Here is an 18,956-nt window from a genome sequence, read left to right as displayed (position 1 = left end):
ATGACGGCAATCTAGATGAGGAGGAGAGAAGGAAAGAGGCTGTGCAGAGCAGGCAGCCCGGCGTGATCACATCAGTGCGAGTATCAAATTAACTCCACGACTTTGAAATTTATTGATCTGCTATTAAGACACTAGTGAACTTGATGAAGTGAGTGCTGTAGGTGACTCTGGGACTTCAAAGTCTTGCGCCAGCCACATAAAACAAGCCACTTTGATCCCCGCTCCGCTCCTCGGATCTGGAGAGGGAGCGTCACAGGAACCCCCCAATTCTGCTCTGTGCTTCTCTCCCACTCACCCCGGGCCCAGGCTGCGGCTCGCTCCTCTCCCCTTTTTGCCGCAGCCTGCCGGAGCAGCCCACGGATCGCACTGTGTTGGGAGAACGGTCGGCGAGCGGCGCAGGCAGATTTTTATATTTGTACCCCCCCCCAAAAAAAAAATTACAAAAGCAACACGCACACACAGAAAATACAATATGATGTCAAAAACAAGCAGAGGAGTATGTCGGCCATCGAAGCATATTGGCATTAAAATTCAGAGCTGATAAGGAGTGGTTTCTTGACGCCAAATACGGCATGTAATAAGGTCTGCGATGAGAGAGACAATGGAGAGTGGAAGATAGCAGCACTATTGTGTGATGAATACATCCCCCTCTTCGCTTAAGGCAAGTCTTCCTACTACATTAAATGTGTGCTGCCAATCACACCTGCCTTTTTTATTTATTTTTTTATTTTGTGCCACTGGGTGGAGGTAGTAGTTAATGTTTCCAACAGGCGCCGTATCACTACAATACATGGAGACACACAAAACCATAACCGGCCCCTGAAAACTCTTGCTCACCAGCTAAAATGATGATGAGGGAAATGTTCAAGAAGAGAGACACTAGCAGAAATATCTGCATTCTCAACAAAGCAGCCAACCCTGAGCTGCCAAACACAAACGCGGGTTTGCCCTCCGCTGAGCTGCTAACATAGCAGCGCAGTGCAAAATAAATATTAACGGCTACATTAATCAGCGGCAGCACGGTGTTTGCGCTGAGGCTCAAAGAAGCAGGACGTGTGTGTGTGTGCGTGTTTGTGCACGAGCACGTCTGCACTTGGAGCGCCGGGCTAAGCCGAGCCTGTTTAATTAAGAGGGGGTAAAACAGATGACAAATGCAAGACAGTTAAACATTTAATGTGTGCTTATCCCACCCCCACCTCCCCCTTCATTTATTTAGTTAAGAGAAATTCAGAGTGGATGGCGTCGAGCAGCAACAAAACGCCGCTGGAGTTGAAACACAGCCTCGCGTGCCGCCAAGCAACACGACCATTTTTCGCCGACAATTGTTTTGACTTCCTGCAACTTAATTCTGTTCGATGAGAGCAAAAGAAAATTAGGCGATGAATTAAATAAATATGTAATATGCTAGAATTTTTTTTTCTAAATGTCTAAATGATGCTCTACAGCTTAATTACAAACACGGTTTACTATTTTGCAACATTGCAAATGTTTTAAGCCTTACAACTATATATGCAGTGGCATCAAAGGCCTGTGTTCTCCCATACTCCACCTGACAAAGTTTTTATCTGGTTGACTCCCACTGTGAATCTCATAGTGATGCTCAGTGCCTTGAGTCAATGTCAAATCCCAGCGCTAGAAGTCCCGCAAAAGATACAGAATGAATAGAGCCTGCGGCGCAGAAAGTCCCTTTGCTAAACTCACCTGCAACATCTCACCCACATTTAATGCGTCTGTGTCACATTGCATATATATAAATATATATATATATATATATATATATATACATATATATATGCACACATGTATAAAATAAACACAAAAGAGAAAACAAGAAGGAGAGGGGGAAAAAACTCAATTTTTTGGAGGAGGTAGAAGAAGAAGGAAAAAAGCCCTGTGCCAAAAGCATATATAAGAGAAACCTTCACCAATTAGTGGGGAGAAACGGGAGAGGGAGCTGCCGCGGCGTCGGCACTCAAAGAGCCAGGCCTCGCGGCGAAGCTGTCATGTCGGCAGGATTGATCAACAGGCCTGCTATTTCTAATGGCATGTTGTCATGAAGCTGCAGCCATGGGGAGCCACCTGCCTCAGTCCTCGCAGAGCGTTCCCTGTGTGTGTGTGTGTGTGTGTGTGTGCCCACGTGCACGTGAGTGTGCGTGCGTGTTTATGTGCATGAAAGATGGGGTTGGGGGTATTGCAGCAGCAGTACCTGTTCTGTGCCCATATATCTTTTACTAACTATTTGAAAACAGCCTGGAATCCTCTTCCTATTCTCGTGGCAGTCTACCTCGCCTTTTCATGAGGGTGGAAGCTTGGATTGTTCTTTATTTTCTCAGCAAAGCCAAGCAAAAACTTCAAACAAAAGTCTGGGGAAAAAAATCCTTGACAATATATAGAAATAATAACGATAATTATAATATAAAAAATTGTCATAGTTCTGTATTTATTTGTTGTTGTTGTTTTGATAGCTATCACTAAATGTTGATTTTTATCGTTTTCTTTTACATCTATTTTTCTTTTCATGTATTCATTTTTAGGCAAACAAAATTTGAATCGTATGCTACATGCTAGATCCTTTTTTGCGAAAAAAAAAAAAAAGTGGTAAACATAGATAGAAAAATGGCGGTGTAGTAATAGCATAATCAAAAACTAGAGGCGTTATTAAAAAGCTTGCCGTAATCTTCAATTTTCTCTTACATGGCGACCACAAAAGAAGAGCGACGGAGAAGAAAAAAAAAAAAAGAAGAAAAAAAACTGCCGCGGCAGCCAAACTAGCCAGACTCGCTAACAATAAAAAGTCAAATAAAAGTTACAGAACTTGAGAGTTCAAGGTAGCTTCGGCTACTTGGAGTGCATGTCACGTACAGTTAACCTTTTTATCGGGCATGCCTGTGGTCTCATCAGTCGATGAAATTCTTTGCCCGCGGCGGTGGCTTAGCCGAGGGACACGGACCAATAGAAAATATTTCATTGTGTTAGCATTTCAAATGGCGAGTGGAGGGTGGAGGGCATCTGGATGGGCGGTGGGGAAGAAACTCGAACCGATCGTTGCCAGCAGAATTAATTGCCTATTCTGTGAATAATGTCCCTTAACCACGAACCTCGGAGGGCCAAACGCTAGCAGAGGGCTTTTTTTTTTTTTTTGTTCGGCATCTTCAAAAGGCTAGCGCTTTGGGGTACTGGACATGTTAGGGGTTTAGCTCGGTCTCCTTTATGCCGGGGAAAAATAATCAGAAGCGCTGAACCGAACTGCGCTAATCCGCACCCTAATTAAAAAGAAATCAGCGAAAACGTTAAAACCCAATAGTAGATGGCGTAAATGTAAACATATTTGTCTGACGTATAAACGAATTAAACAATGCTCTTTTTAAGTAAATAACCTAATTATTAAATGAGTTTGACTTTAGGAGAAAAGGGCCAAAAACGAAACTATCTACGTCTGGTTTTAAGCCGCCGCTCGATAAATGGCTCAAGATGGCGCGACCCCAGTGGTGCTTCTATCCTTTTATTTGGGGGGGATTTAAGTTTAGGCTCGGCTTCACATCGGCCAAGCATATGCAATGACCCTAACTGATATCGAAGCATCTTTTAGCTTCATCTAACTCTAACCTTTATAAAGCTCTGCGGCTTTTCAGACTCAAAACAGCATTAAAAACGAGTATTGTTGGGAGCCGTGGAAGAGGCTGCCCAGGGAGACGACTTAACTGAAAAGCTGGACCCGGACCAGGCAGGAGCACTCTGGAAAAACAGCTGCTTATGCACTTCAATCAGTGGGAAAACAAAATGAAACACGCAGGCACTAAGGAGCGACGGGAAAAAAAAAAACTTTCTTAAGATGGGTTGCCCCAAACTCTCCTTCCCTGCGTTTCGACCTTTACAGGCCCGTTCGTATCGGAGTCGATTTCATCCTTCGGCAGATGGACGTGCGAATTCGCAGCAGTCCTTATTACACGCCTTTCTTTTCGCTCATTGTGAATTCAACCAACGAAGTCAATCTTATTAACTTCCGCGCCGGTTCACACATGACATTTTCTTCAATTTTCTCGCCGACATCAAAAACATCAATTAGCAGCTCGAAAATGGGAAGGAGCGAATGACAGACTCCGATAACGCAGACTTATTTGAAGCCGAGGGTAAATCTATTCTCCAGTTTTGAATGTGTTCATTACAATTGCTTTTTCAAAGAAGACCTCCAAATAGCAAAGAAATTAAATTTATCTCCTAGAAATGCCCAGAAATTGTTTCCCCCCCCCTTCTTTCCTTCTCTTTTTTTCTTTCTTTTTTAATCCTGTGTCTATCTCTCAGCCTCAGTGGGTGACACAAAGCATTGTGGTGCTGCATTTTCTTTTTCTCATTAGAACAGATCACAACTGCCACAGAAGTTGACACCCTATACTGTAACCTCCAGTGTAACCCAGAAAAATTACTTTAAAGGAGTCCAGCATGTCTTTGGGAAGAAAGCAGATAAAGTAGCTTTTCCTGTGACCTTCGGTTTTGACAAAAAAAAAAACAAACAAAGATTAATCCTATTTTTACCCTACATGTGGAGAAGAAATATATATAATTTTAAGATATATATCAAAATTTTATACATTAATAAAATTTTACATTGGTTTTAAGTTAAAAACAAAAAAAAACGATGTCACAAAAAAAAAAACTAACTCTAAAATAGAACGAAAAGCTCAATTGAAAAAAATGCCAAAAACATTTCTATATATTTTAATACAAGCATATAAAACTTTATATATTTTATATGAGCCACACAGAGTGTCAAAAAATGCTTACTTTCAATCTCCAACAAAGATGACATTTTTTCCTTTGGTTTAAACTTTTTTTTCCCTTTGGATTCTCATTGATCACTTCCTGCTACTCCCCGTCATGCTGACATCAAAAAGTGAAATACAAACCTACACATTAACGTCTCCTTCTCCTGGCTCAACTCCTCTGCCTCCCATCACTGCAGTAACTCAATAAACCTCTGCAAGTAACCTTTAAGTAACGGGCTATTTTTCGCCGATCTCCAAACGTTGTCAGACGGCTTCCTCGTGCTTGAGTTACATCTCTGAGGGGGGTTGAACAAAAGCAACTTCAGTGGCTGTAGAAAGACTCTCGTAATGCATGGGAGTGGTAGAGCGGGCCGGACGCGTACGGCCCCGTGCGGATCACGTTCCTCCAACCCCATTGATTTCTGATCTTTTGACATTATTTAGTTGCTTTTTATTTTCTTGCATGTCTTTTATTCCATGTCACAAAAGACAGAAACGTCCAAACAAGAGATGTTGGGGATATCTACTATCTGTCAAAAGAGCAGGCTTTTCCCGGCATAAAAGCGACCGAATGCTCCGACGCAGTGCCGAGAATCGGCGGGATGAAAATATCACTCCTTTCTAATGGGGGCTAATCAGATTTCGGATTTGCCTTCAAGCTAAAAAAGAGATAGAAATGTGTGGAGTAGTAAGGCTGAAACCAATACAATTCCAGTTCATCGCCAAGCCTGACCCCAGAACAAAAGGCCAGCACTCGGCTTTTCCCAGAACTCAAATTTTGTGATACAAAAGGGAAAACGGAGTCGAAATGCAAAATAAACCAAATGCAATTCTTCTTTTTTGTCTAATATCCCTTCTCTGAAAAACGCTGCTGAAGAGAAAAAGCGGGCATGAAAGACGAGATGATGCATGTGTAATACGGCTGTCGGCTGAACGCTGAACACACAGCAGTGATCAGTTCCATTAAGCGGGGATTTGATCATCTCCCCCGTGCGCCTTCACAGCCCGGCTTCAGATTAGATCACTGTGAAAATGGTCAAATTGTGTGTTTATCTCTGTAATTATTGTGATGCAGATGACAGAGATTGGTTGTTTGCATGTGGCTAGATGAGTGCGCACAGTGTGAGCCCAAGACACGTACACAACTCTGATACCAGCACAGGGCTGAACGGATTCCCTCAATGCCATTAATCCATTAGATAAAGTCAACAAAGGCTTACAAATAATGTTTTACGTGCCAAAAAAAAGACGCCGCATGTAAAATGACTTCTGTGTTACGACTAATATTAATAATCATGTTTTGGGGGGACAGAAATGGATTTTCAATGAGATTGAAAGTACAAGCCACCAGCAACAAGCAACAAAGGCGTGTGATGAAGCAAAGGGACATTTTTTTTGTTGTTGTTAGGGTTAAAACTAAAACATAGCCGCAATCAGGATATAAAAACCAATACTAGTTACCCTGATCAACTACTTTGTCTTGAAAGTATTTGCAAAAATAACTCATCGTACTAATGAAGGCACACTACAAGCTGTTTATCCGTCATCCTAAAAGGGACAATGCTCTGCGTGAACCCAGGACGGCCCTCAATCCCGCGGTGACCCTACTAAAACAAACTTTCTGAATACCGGTGGTTGGCTTTTGAGATTATCTGCATTCCTCTCGAGCCGATAACGCAGTCTGACTTTTCACAATATAGCCTGCACGGTTTTTCCACTTGTGGCAATGTTGTAAATCTTCTATATTTTCACGTCACTCCGTTTAGTTTGTGTCACCAGATTGCTGGCCCTTCATATCTACCTTTCCAATTACTTTGGAGAGTTTTGGATGGACAAATTTGTGCTTTCATGTCGCGTGTTAGTAGATGAGTTGCTGCTTCTGGCCATGAAAGGAGAGTTTTTAATGAGCTGAGGTGAGGTTAATTGGATCACTAACATGCTCTGAGTCATGTGTCTCTATATGAAATGAAGTCCATTTCTTTAGAGTTTCCCTGGATGTATTTAATAACAAAGCACTTAAGCCAAATTTGGATTTTTTTTAATGAATACATCCAGGGATTGGTTGTTGTTTGTGTTCCTTGAACGCACTGCTGTTTTTTATAATTTTACTCTAAAATTAGCTCCTTGAAAGCTTGCAACCAGTGAAAAAGTTTCCTTTTTTTAAAACGCTGTATTTTTGTACATCTTTTGTATATTTTGCAGACAAAGTTAATTTTTAGCTTCAGGGGGAGAATTCAGAGGGAATGCCAAAAATGACAAGAATGTGAAAAAAAAACAAAAAAAAAAAACATGTTAGTGGACCGAAATATCCTTTTTGGATCGTTTTCAGATGCATAGCTAAAGTACAATAGATGCAAAAATAAAAGGCTTGGATTTCTTTGCTTTCAAAGAAAGAACAAAAAATAAACACCAGTCTCTAGACATGCAGCAGTGATCATCCACAAAAGTTTGAATTGATTTCCTACTTCCCCATCACTATCCTGCTGATTTTTTCTAATTTCAGATGCAACCACAAGGATTGTTACATTCTATTTTATTTATTTTTTTGCAAATGTACATTTGTTGCAGTCTCTTCTTGATCTCCTTTTAGTGAACGGCTGCAGAAACGCCACACTAGAGCACAAATCTTCCTTGAATCTTTAGGCCTTTCATTTACTATTAGGAACTGGATGATGTAAATCTGGTCAGACTAAAAGAGCTTGTAATAAACACTAGTGTAAATGCGTTAAGTTTAGTGTCCTGAACGAAGGGGGAGGTGGTTCAATGGCCCTGACAGTGTAATTATGGGTTGCCGCCACGACACGGCGGCCACCACACTCAAGACTAATTCAATCCATCTTCATTTTCAAGAGCACCGTCCCTACCATTGATGGATAGTTATCATTAGGGAGTGACAAAGCCTTTAAACAAGCGAGGCGTGAGCACTAAAGTGTGCATTTGGGATGTAAAGTCGAGGAGCAGACACACGCTGCAGCCGCATTGGTTGCAGGCAAAAGGGACATAAAGAAGAGGTTCGGGTCAGGGAGCAGGTCGGCATCCTTAACGCAAAAATAACCCACACACACGCAGACGTGGACGAAATGCACTGAGAGGATACCTGTGTGTGTACGTGCACACTTGCACACACAAACAGTTTGGCTCAGTGTGACCCCGACACACAGAGAGGCCGTGGCTCAACTCACCAGCCTTTTATAGCGTGCTGCTCACACTGCTGACAGACACACACACACAAGTCTGGGCAGCGTCTGCAGCAAAAACACAAAACCACAGGCTGTGATTGAGGCTGGCTGGCCTGCTCCTCTGTATTTTCAGTCTATATATTCTGTCCAGCCTGGGCTGTACATCTTAATTATGCACTCTGCCTCATTTCCTAAAAGAACTACTTGTGGAGTTTGCGAGCAGCTTCCTGAAACGAGGCCTGTGCAGCCTATATGGATCCTCACTGCATCCATACTTGACTTTGAAGCTTTGACGCTCCTTCTTTACGTTGTGGATTTTTCCCGCATCAAGCGTTGGCCTCTAAATGTAAAGACATTCTTTAACAATAGTAATGAGAAACTATACAAACAAACACTGGTGTGTTGCAGCTTTGGGGTCGAACATGCACGGTTCACGGTTTTCGATGACTCAATCGCGTTTCCATCAACTGTGGTCAGTGACCTGTCAAAGGCCTGTGTGCTCCACCTCTAAATTAGAGCTCACGCGAGAAGGGTGCGACCGTCACAGTCTGTTAGCCAGAAGGTGGTGCTGCAGAGATGCAGAGCACTGCTTCATCTGTTTCTGGCCAGGATGTGTTTGGTGCTTATTTTTTACAGCAGTCTGGATTTTGTTTTGTTTTAAAAAAAAAAAAAAAAAGTTTGTTTAGTTGTCGACCCGTTTCATTGTGGGTGTCGATTCGGTGGTGGAGAACCGCTGTGAGAGCTTCACATGGAGGAGAGGAGATGCTGCCTCCATGAATGCACAAGATTCTCAGACTAGTGAGCTCTTGTTTACTTGGCTCACTGAGAGCCATGAATGGTTTGATGCACTCTTCCAAAAGCAGTGCATGCACACCCACACAATTAAATCTGATGCTTACTCATGCACATTCCTAATGCGGCATCACACACACACACACTTATGTGACGCTCCTTTGCAGAAGCTTTCACGATCCGTGCACACGCGTGGAGGCATGAGCTCGGCGGCCAACGCGCTGCAGAAGACTGCCTGGCCTGCTTGCAGACCCTGCAGTTTGTTTAGCAACACTCTTTTTGACGACGCCCAAAGGGGGCAATTAAGCCCAATTAGAGCCTGTCAGTTTTATTAAGAGGCGCAGACTGGCCAGGCTCGGGGGCAGTGAGGGGTAGAAGAGGGAGGAGTAACCATGAGAGGGGGGGGGGGGGGGGGAGTGCAGAACCAATCTACAGCTTGAGAAGCTAGGCAATGAAGGCGGAGAGCAAAGTGCTGCAATTAAACTATAAAACCACCTAAACAGAGATGACAGTTGCTACTAACCAGGGTTGGGTGGTAACCCAACAAACTGGAGGAAAGTGCTTCATCAAGACTTCACATCAAGTTAAGCAGATCCTCATTGATGCCCTCTGTTCCAATGTGCAGAGATTACCAGGAGATTGGCACATAAAAGTTGAATTTAATGATCAGAGAACCTGTTAGGATCAATGGAAGACAAATTCAACTCATCTATAAATACTGACTGGCTCCAGTGAATGGCGACATGTGTGGATGCAGGTGTCACAAAGCCTTTTCGGAAAGGGGTTGGGGGGGGGTGGATGTGTAGTTATGTGATTCTGCCCTGATACATTAGAGTGGGGCTGAAAAGAGCAATACAGCTGGCTCCGAACAAAAAAGTGGAGCATGTCTTTCATCAGCTAATCAAAAAAAAAAAAAATGAACGCAAATGAATGTATCATTGCGCCCCCCCCCTCCCTTTTCCCCTCACAATTCCTTTTCCGTCGACCCCTCCACAAAGATGTTTACAGATAGCTATCATTCCCCCCTCTTTTTCACATTTGCGCTTGGACATGTTTCAAAAGACGGGGCCTTTTCATCTCCCCTCTCGCTGTGAGGAAATTTGCTCCTTAATGGCTTTCAAGACAGGAAGCCCAGACAATAAAATTACAGAAAAAGAAGAAGAAGAAGTGAGAGGAAGACATTGCTCCACCGGGTCTCCCATCAGCATCGTCACCACCCGCTTTTGGTTGTCGCATCCTCTCGCGCAGCCGAGTGCTGCGGCAAGCTGATGCCGTGCCAAGGTGCCAACTGTGCCAGTCATACTGACCTCCATCTGCAGGCAACTCGATACCATCTCTTCAACCGCCGCGCGCTTCCAGTGAATGGGCTCGCTCAGTCACAGTGAAGTCTGAATAGCATTCAAAGCTCAGGCTCGGAATTGTGTTTCAAGTTTCTGCACTGATGTATCCTTTGTTCACAGCTGTTGTGTGTAAAAAAGAAAATAGAAAATCCTTCATCACTGAATTGAATCCTCAAAACGGTTGTACTGCAGGAATGCACAGAGGAACACATTACTGCCAATGAGCAAATCATTCCACCATCGGGCAAATTAGAGCTTATTTTTTACAAGACGTTCTCAATGACCCTCACAGAAGTGAGGCTAAGGACCAGCTCAAATTACTACTAAGATGGTGCCTTGCCAAGTACTAGGCTTCCTATTTTAACCGTATATGTAGGAGTCTGTTTACTCATGTTGTATTCATAATTCCGCCTCCTGCAGGGCATCCGTGTCCACCGAGTGCCCTTGAACATGCCATGAAAAATCTTTCTGCGCCTCAACTAAAAAGAGACCTGAAAGACAGCTACACACGCTTCTGCACAGTTGGATAAAACAAACCTTAACCACACAACTCAACCTCACCAAAGAGCCAGTCTTTTTTTCAAAAGATGTTCAGAAGAGCGCTCGCTTTTATTTTTTTATATATCTCCTCATCTTTGCTTTTTTCTCTCCCTGGGTAAAACAAATGCATCATTTTTCAGTTAAAGGGAGGGAGAGAAAAGAAAAATCTTTACTCCCTTCTCTCCCTCCCATTGTGCCATTTCCGTGTATGGAAGTGCTCCCTCCCATTGATTTTCTCCCAGCCAAGGCCCTTCCCTACATGAGCTGCTTCCTCGCTGGTGTCATCTCCTTGTGCCTTCCTCCTTTTAACTGTGTTTTACTCTTGTGGTATAATGTACAACTGCCGAACCAGCCAAGAGGAGGGGAAAGGCTGATACGTGCGCTCAAAAGTTTTTGGCTATTGATTTCCTTTTGATGCAGATCGGGGGGAAAAAAGGAAAACTGTTCAAAGCTGCAAAAGGCCGTTTTGATCAACACTAGAGTTGAGCCAGTTGGTAATGCTGTTGGCAAATAAATAAATAAAGACAATGCGCATTTTCGCCTCTGATTCTGCAGCCGGACCACCCAGCTTTTCTAGTCAGAGCGCCGCTTTACCTGCAAAAGCGTGCTAATTGGGTAAGGGAAAGTCTGCAGCTGGTTTGCAGCGTCAGGGAGGAGAACCCGCACACACTGGAAAAACAAAAGGACCCAAATGCGGTGGGAATATTCATGGCATCCATTCACTCATGACAGGATGCTGAAATCAAAGGAAGCAGGGAGTCATGAGCGCAGAGACGGAGGAGGAGGCGAGCGTTAGCAGCCAACCTCCGCGGCTCCTCGACCGCAGCTTCTGCACCAACCCACCCCCACCCCCGCCAGCCCTCTGTGATGTGCGTCTGTGTCCACTGGGGGCTACAATTAGCCCATCAAACTCATTCCAGTCGGGACTCCACATCACCTCTCCAATCCCCTTTTCTGAATCTCCAAAGCCTGGGCTCCTCCGAAGAGACAGGCAACTTGTAAGACTAGGGGAGGTAGCCTTTGAAGTGCCAAGTTTTGCAGAGGCCTCCCTTTTTGCTCATATCAAGGCTGAGGATATATAACAATTAAAATGGCGGGAGAGGCGGGCTGACATGGCAGTGTGTGCTCACGGGGGCATGAGCGTGCTTCTGCAGCCAGAACACTGGCCTTTTGCAGGTCAGGGGGTTTTTTACTCAAGTAGTAAGGAGTAGAAAGGGTTGGAGCATTTAACCTAAGATGCATTTTTATGCCAATGCTATACATCTCTTTTGTGGCTCACTTATTATAAAATAATTCATTCACCTTATTAGCCTCTGTATTTACTCCAATCACTAATTGTTTGACTAACAACTCCTTAAATATCCACTCTGCAGAAAATTGTGTTTTTGGTGTTTTCAACACGTTCTTGTGGCATTTTATTGATTATAGAGGACATATATAAATATACGCTCCAATGTTGCTCACCGTTTTTGTTGCACTGGTTTTGTTAGGTTGGGGCTATAAGCTAGAGGAGAGCATGTGAACACAGAGTTCTCAACCACTACTGTCACTCTGCAGAAACTATGTCCTGGAAAACGACACAGGTTTTTTATTTGAGTATGCAGCCTCACGTCACGTATGCACCCAGCCAAGTCCATAGATTACATGATGCAACAGAGGATTACAAAGCCTTTCAGATTGACCTGTCCCTGCAGTCACTCCACCTCTAGCACAAGTGTCTGGATTTACCATTAGAGGTGGAAGACTGTCCGCTTATGCAGATGCACGGCTCCAACATGTGGTTTGCATTAGTGGCTGCAGTGGAGTCTTCCCTGGAGCAGGATTCGGACTCAACATGCCATTTGGAGTCGGTGATTTATTCCCTTTCATAATCCGAAATGCAGGAAATGGACACTATGAATGAATAAGTCACTTGCAGCGCCATCTGCTTCTTTAACCTCGTGTAAAATTTGGAATTATGAGTAAACTGTGTTAATTCCTTTGAGTTGTGGGTGTCTGGCACAGTAAAAGAGGTTCAGTGGAGCCAGATTTACATTTTATTTCCTTCTTTTAATCGTCTTTCTTGAACCTGAAGGTTTCTCCAAATGGCCTCGCTTTATAAGAAAGCCCTAGTAAACAGCTTGAGACATCCAAATACAACATTCCATCAAAAGAGTCATGATTTGACACAGCCAGAGTACTTTACATCACTTCAAAAAAAAAAAGAAGAAAAAGAGATGTTTGGAATATCTCCACAGACCAGATTTCTAGATTTGTCCCCTTCACACATCACCGCCTCGAGTTCTAATGCTGCCGTTTTACAGACACAATCAGCTCCCGCCCACGTCGTGTGTTTTAAACTGAATTCATATGTGGCTGGGGCACAGCAACAACAAGGGTGAGCCCTTTTATTTTGACAAAAAAAAAACAAGAACTGCGACGGCATGAAGGCAAGTAAATTGCACGAATGCAACTAAAGGGAAGTCATGCTTCAAGGAAGTAAGAGGCAGTCACTCCTGCGCCGGTTATCTGGGTTTGTCTTTTTTTTTTTTTTATGATTCAACTGAATGCCAGTGAGAATCAGGCGAGCCATTCATGCCGTCAGTTGATTTAGGCATGCCTCGCTACACACCAATCAGCCCAGTGTCAAACCTCGCCAGCCACGTCTTCCGTCCCAACGCAAGATGGAGACAGTGGCAAAAAGTTCCAATTAAAACGGCCGACATGGTGATGTTTGTGCAGAAAAACAAAAAGATATATATATATATGTGTGTGTTATATATACGTTCCACGACTTTTCAGGAGAAGAAAAGGCCATGAAAAGCTGCCAAGATTTCACAGACAAGGCCCATCCTTAATAATTTTCTCTTTAAGCAAACAAATGGGTAGAAAAAAAAGAAAAAGAGTGTGTATGTAGGCAGAATATTTGAGTGAAGACAGACAGACGAAGCATGTGCGCCTATGGGAGAAGGAACGTCTTGTTATGGAGGAACAGAGCATGTTGCAGATAAGAGGCCGATGTGTTCAAAGGGAAAGGCAGGCCAGGAAAGTGTGCGCCGATTCCACATCATCGCCTTACTGTCCCTTAATGAGCCTGGAGAGGAAGTCTGGTCCACAGAATTTGCCGCCAGAGCTTTTTTATTCAAATCTCACGCAACTGTCACCAATCCAAGTCCGGCCACGCTGTTTACCTTACTCCAGGAGGATGTTAACAAGACAAACGGATGAATAAATATACAAATTATTTGTGTAAAGGAAAGATAAAAATCAGGATTTTTCCTAACTTCATCTCATTTTCCCAGCATGCACTTTGCTGCATCAATAGATGGTGACTAACAGGGATGAAGTCCAATCATTGACTGTATAAGAGAACTGGAAAGGAGCTTACATCCGGCTCCAACAAAGCAAAGTCACTTCAGTCGCCATTTTTACGCCATGGTGGAGCCAGACGACATCAGTAAGCATCTGCGTCAGTCTGAGTCAAAGTTCATATTGCAACCGCTCCAATCAGGAGTGAGCTTGTTGGAAGTCCATACCCCTACCACTTAAAAGCGGGGTTGGGAGAACCTGTCAATCAAATGTTTCGAACATTCAAGGTGGGGGCCAGCGGGCACACCGTACTTTTATGGAGGCAATTGGTCAGTTTATAACTTGAATAGCTTGCAGTAAAGTCAACATTTTATCAACAAAAAAAAGGATTAGGCAAAACTTTCAACAAAAGTCTATGGGACTTAAGTTTCTTGAAACCCATCGAGTATTTCCTGTTTGGAGCATGAGGGGGGGGGGGGGGGGGGGGGGGGGGGGGGTCACTCACTCCAGCTCTCATAAACAGTCTAGGAGTCCAACTCATTTTGACGACTCGTCAGCGTGTCTGATAAAGCACCCAAAAAAAGGGATGATTTTACAGAAAGCCAGATTCCTTTTCACCTCCTGCTGTTGCATGACTGACTTCTCTGACGCTCCAGCAACAGGACAAGTTCTTCTTAAAGGCAGGTAAACAAATACTAATGCAGGTGCACGCCTCGAAACGCATCGCTCGTCTCAAATTGTCGAGACGAAAACAGGAATCCCGACAGAAACAGGGGGGGGAAAGTACTGAAGGAAACTCGATTGGTAGCAAAAATGAGAGTCAGATGACAATTTCTCCCCCAGGCTGAGACAAAAGGAGGGCCTGGCACTCTCAACTGTACCAGACTGAAAAACGAAAAAATGAATAAATAACAACATGCACATCAAAACCACAACCAAACAACCCCCCAAAAAAGGTTAGATAAGTCCTCATTCAAGCTGCAGGGTGGAAGAGAAATCTAATAAATTGGCGAGTTAGAAGTGTTCTGGCAGAACGCGCTTCTTTTTTTGAATATAGAGGAAGGTGACGAAGGGCGACGCTTAATGGCTCAGAAAGCAGATACCCAGTGTTTACCCCTGCAAACTCCAAAGAAAAGCCCCTCTGCTGTTGACACGCGGGTGGGGACAGAAACCCAAATTCGAGGCAGCTTAAGTGCTCTCTGGAATCACTCAGCATTCCAGCGTCTTCAGCACACACATCCACCGAGCTGAAATTTGACTGCGACAGGGTATTCATCCATAACAGCAAATTGTTCTTCTGGGAATTTGGTGGGGCTTCATGTTCTCCCTCCCATCCTTCCCCCAGTTTAGTCCCAGTCTAACTCCCTTTCCAAAAAGCTGTCTCCATTACTTTCACTCTCATGCTGCTTGTTCATAAGTTAAAAAAAAAACAGACACTTGCCAAAGCAATTGTGGTATTTCTCCATCCTAAATCCTTATAAAACCAGACGTATTCCTGAGGCCCCACAGTGATCTGGAGCTTATTAAGAAGAACACATCAATAACTTTTGAATCTCCTCCTGCGTCTAATTTTTTTTCTCTCATTTGTCTTGGAACTGATGCGTTTGGTTTTTATCTCAAGCACAGGTGGCATCTAGTTATGACTGAAATAGAAAATATTCTCTTTAAGTTGATGCAAATTCCATAAGTGAGAATGTATCATGGACCCCAACAAATCAAAAAAATGTGTTTGATTTAAAAAATGTTGGCATGAACATTTTAGTCTATTATGCAATATTTTTTAAAAACTTTTCAAATTCTAAATAGACGTTATACCTTAGTTGTGACTTCGTTGTCACATGCATGTATGCGAGGTTTCTAACTTTGTGGGGTGAAAAAACAAAAGGTTCCTTTCATTTTATTTTTAAACTCCATAAAATAAAAGCCCTGACTACATTTGAGTTTCCCTTAGAGATTTTGTTAGGAACTGACGACTCCAACAACAGTACACTGGATGCTAACAGAAGGAGCAAAATAAACACTTTCCACTGTTTTAACCCGACTAATCTCATAAACTAACAACGTTCTCCTTTTTTGCTTTGTAATTAGTCGGCACATAAAAAGAGAGTTTCTTTTGAAAGATGGAAAGAATGTTGAGCAGAAAATAATTCTTTAAAAGGAATCGATTATCTGGAGAATTTATAGTGCCAGTTAATGGCAACTTAAAGAAACGACTTAAGTTCAGTTTCATGGAAAAGATTAGGTTAGAGGCAGCTGAAACATCAACATTTAGGATTTGCTGAGTAACCAAGTAAAAAGGTAACTTTGTGTCACCCCCCCCTCCACGTTTAATCCCCCCCCCCCCCCCCAATCCTCTCTGTGTGGCTCAGCTCCTTCCATGCTTCTGCTGGGAAAAGAGAGAAAAAAATGAGGTCAAGGATCGCCTTACTCCACGCTGCCTCCTTATGGTTACAACTCCTCCCCCTTACCCTCCCCTAACTTCCACGCCTTTCCCTGTCAGCCAGTCTCACTTAAAAACCTCATTCCATCACTGTGGCTAACCCCCCCCCCCCCCCCCCCTTCCCTTCTTCCCTCCTCCTTCTTTTTCGCTCCCACCCCTTCCTGTGCCCCCGGCCTGGTGCTAATTGGTTAATCTGTTGAACCGTGCCATCCCCAACAATGAGACACCTGGAGCTCTGTCAAAACAAGTTTCCCTGTGAAACAGCCTCCAGTGGGATTACAGTGGCGTGCGGAGCTGCCGCCGCTCACCGGGGCAGGCCGCCGAATCCAGATCGTCCCATCTGGAGGACTTTGTCAAAGATGAGCACACAAACTGTCACTCCGCGAGAAGTGGTGCAAAATAAATCAAGACTACAGAACAATGCGTACAAACCTTTTAACCACGGCTCTTTGTCGAAATATATATAGATCTCAGTCAGGAATATATATTTATATATATAATTATACTGTCGAGACCAGAAGGAGGGGTTTTGGGGGTTTACAAATAAAAAGCTAAAATTGTTCGAACCCACGCTGACTTGGTGCCCACCTCTAGACACGCCCCCAATGCTAGGACGCTAAAACTAAGTAGACAAAGGTGTTTTTGTAAGACGCACACAGAACAACAGAAGGTCACACCCAGCAGTGATCCTGCCAGACCCTGCCAAACAAGTTCTAGCACAGACACTTGAATAAGACAGGGAGGGAACGGAGGCATCGGGTTGACATGAAGTTCCACACAAGACGTTTTTTCATCATTCTTAACCTGTTTTTTTTTAATACTTTGGATCAAAAGCAACAAAACTTCTCCAAAGTGTGTATGAGCATGAAGAAATTGATTAATCAAACAATTTTGGAAGAAATCAAGACTTTTGCTTCACGCTTTACAATGCAATCTCATTTCTAGCTGCAAAATGCATCAGTGAAGCTAATCCAAACAAGTCTGACCGATATCCTCTTTCTATGCCAGTTCTGTTGTCTCACCAGCAGTAACGTCACCTTTAAGCTCCACTTCCTTATTTTTGTAGACAAACTTTTTGCAAGACAATTAAATAACAGAAGGCCGGTCGGTGTCACGTCCCTTAAATATGGTAACCTTTCCTCCACATCTTCAGGCAGCGAAACTGTAATATTACTTCATCTCTGCTTGTGGAGCTCTGTTCCCCAGATTGGGTTAGGAAAGAGCTCGATTCAAAGCAGCTGCGCGAGAAGGAGCAAAACAAAACAGAAAGCCCCCCTTTCTCCTCCTGCTGCAGGATCGTAGGCCAGTTCAAACTCTAAACATACACGTTTTCCTGACAAAAGAAAGATGTTCACCACAGCGGATCCACAAACTGAGAGACATTAAACAAATAATACAACAAAAAAAGAGGCTAAAGAGAGCTACATGTGAGTTCAAAGCCAAATAAAGATGTCAAGAAGCAGAGGAGTTTCTGGAAAATAAATAAATATCAATGTATCATCATCACTTTACTTGCAGCAAAAGCAGCACTGAATAAGCACAAAGCACAACAGCAGCATTTCAAGCATCACCATGATTTAAGGCTTTCTTTGCTTTGATTTATAATCAAGCATCAGTTCATTTTGTGTGTGTGGAATCAGCCAAAATGATGAGTAAGAAATAGAAATTTCCAAGAAGATGTTTGTGGAATTCAAAGGTCTCTCACCAAATGAAATTGGTGAAGGCTCAGATCTGACTGTCCGGGGAATTCCCAGCAGAAGGGCCCCTGAAAGGCAAAGATGGACGTTCCCAAGTCACACAATTATATCAGCTCTCCATCTCTTCTTTATTCTCTTACACACACACACACACACACACACACACACACATATGCACGCATAGATCTACACACAACCCCAGCCCACCAGGTTTTACGTAAAAGCTCCGTGTTCTCCTTAAAAATAATGCATCCCCTGGCATCGTTTATTTATTTTATTTTTTTATTTTAAAGTACTAGCTCGTTCTCTGCGAGCTCCGCTTCCTCCTGGGTGCCTGTTTGGCCCCATTTCTGTTCATTTTATAGAGCGCAAAACAAAACAAAAAAATAAATCGAGGGAAACTTGAACTTCGTTTCGTAACAGAAATAGTGTTTCATGGCAGGTTGGTATAACAATGTTTCGCTTTAACAGAACATTTGTTCAAACCATCATAGATGATGAAGAATGGCTGAAAGACGTGTAGATCTTAAATGTCTTTAAAAAAACAAAAAACGGTTAAAATTTGCATACATATGTGTTTTTTTAAGCTCTTAAGTCAGTTTTCGGGCTCTACGTCCGAAATGTGCAGCCAGTGAACGTGCATTGAAAGTCAAACAAGTTGAACTTTGACCAATCAGGGACTTGAATTTGGTAGTGGTGAATGGGTATACGACTCGCCAGAATAACATGACACCGAGTATTGCTGTGAAAGAAAAAGCCCGGACTAAGATTTGCTAGATTTGCACCGCGTCTACATTTCGCACCAAGCCTCTTCTAACTGTAGGTACATGCACTAGAATTCGGTAGTTCATTCAAGAACCCAGTTCAGCGTAGCACAGAATGTAGCATTTGACGTCTTCTGCCACGTTTGGGTTCAA

General features: G+C 43.2%; 1 protein-coding gene across 44 annotated transcripts in view; it reads right to left on the bottom strand.

The window, feature by feature from the left end:
* The window catches only part of tcf7l2 (transcription factor 7 like 2), an 82,992-nt gene that overhangs the window by 27,801 nt on the left and 36,235 nt on the right, over positions 1 to 18,956 (bottom strand). For 25 of the 44 annotated variants that reach the window (XM_078937950.1, XM_078937954.1, XM_023949750.2 and 22 more), the window contains exon 5: positions 18,048 to 18,107. The exons of the other annotated variants lie outside the window; for them this stretch is intronic. In XM_078937950.1, the coding sequence (XP_078794076.1) occupies positions 18,048 to 18,107 (60 nt within the window). The remainder of the gene's footprint in view (positions 1 to 18,047; positions 18,108 to 18,956) is intronic. 44 annotated transcript variants of the gene reach the window in all.

The sequence above is a fragment of the Oryzias latipes genome, chromosome 19, assembly GCF_053564925.1.
Source record: "Oryzias latipes strain Hd-rR chromosome 19, Olatipes_Hd-rR_3.1".
In the NCBI taxonomy this organism is placed as follows: Eukaryota; Metazoa; Chordata; class Actinopteri; order Beloniformes; family Adrianichthyidae; genus Oryzias; species Oryzias latipes.
The sequence above is the reverse complement of the archived record's forward strand: the minus strand, read 5'-3'. Positions and strand labels throughout refer to the sequence as shown.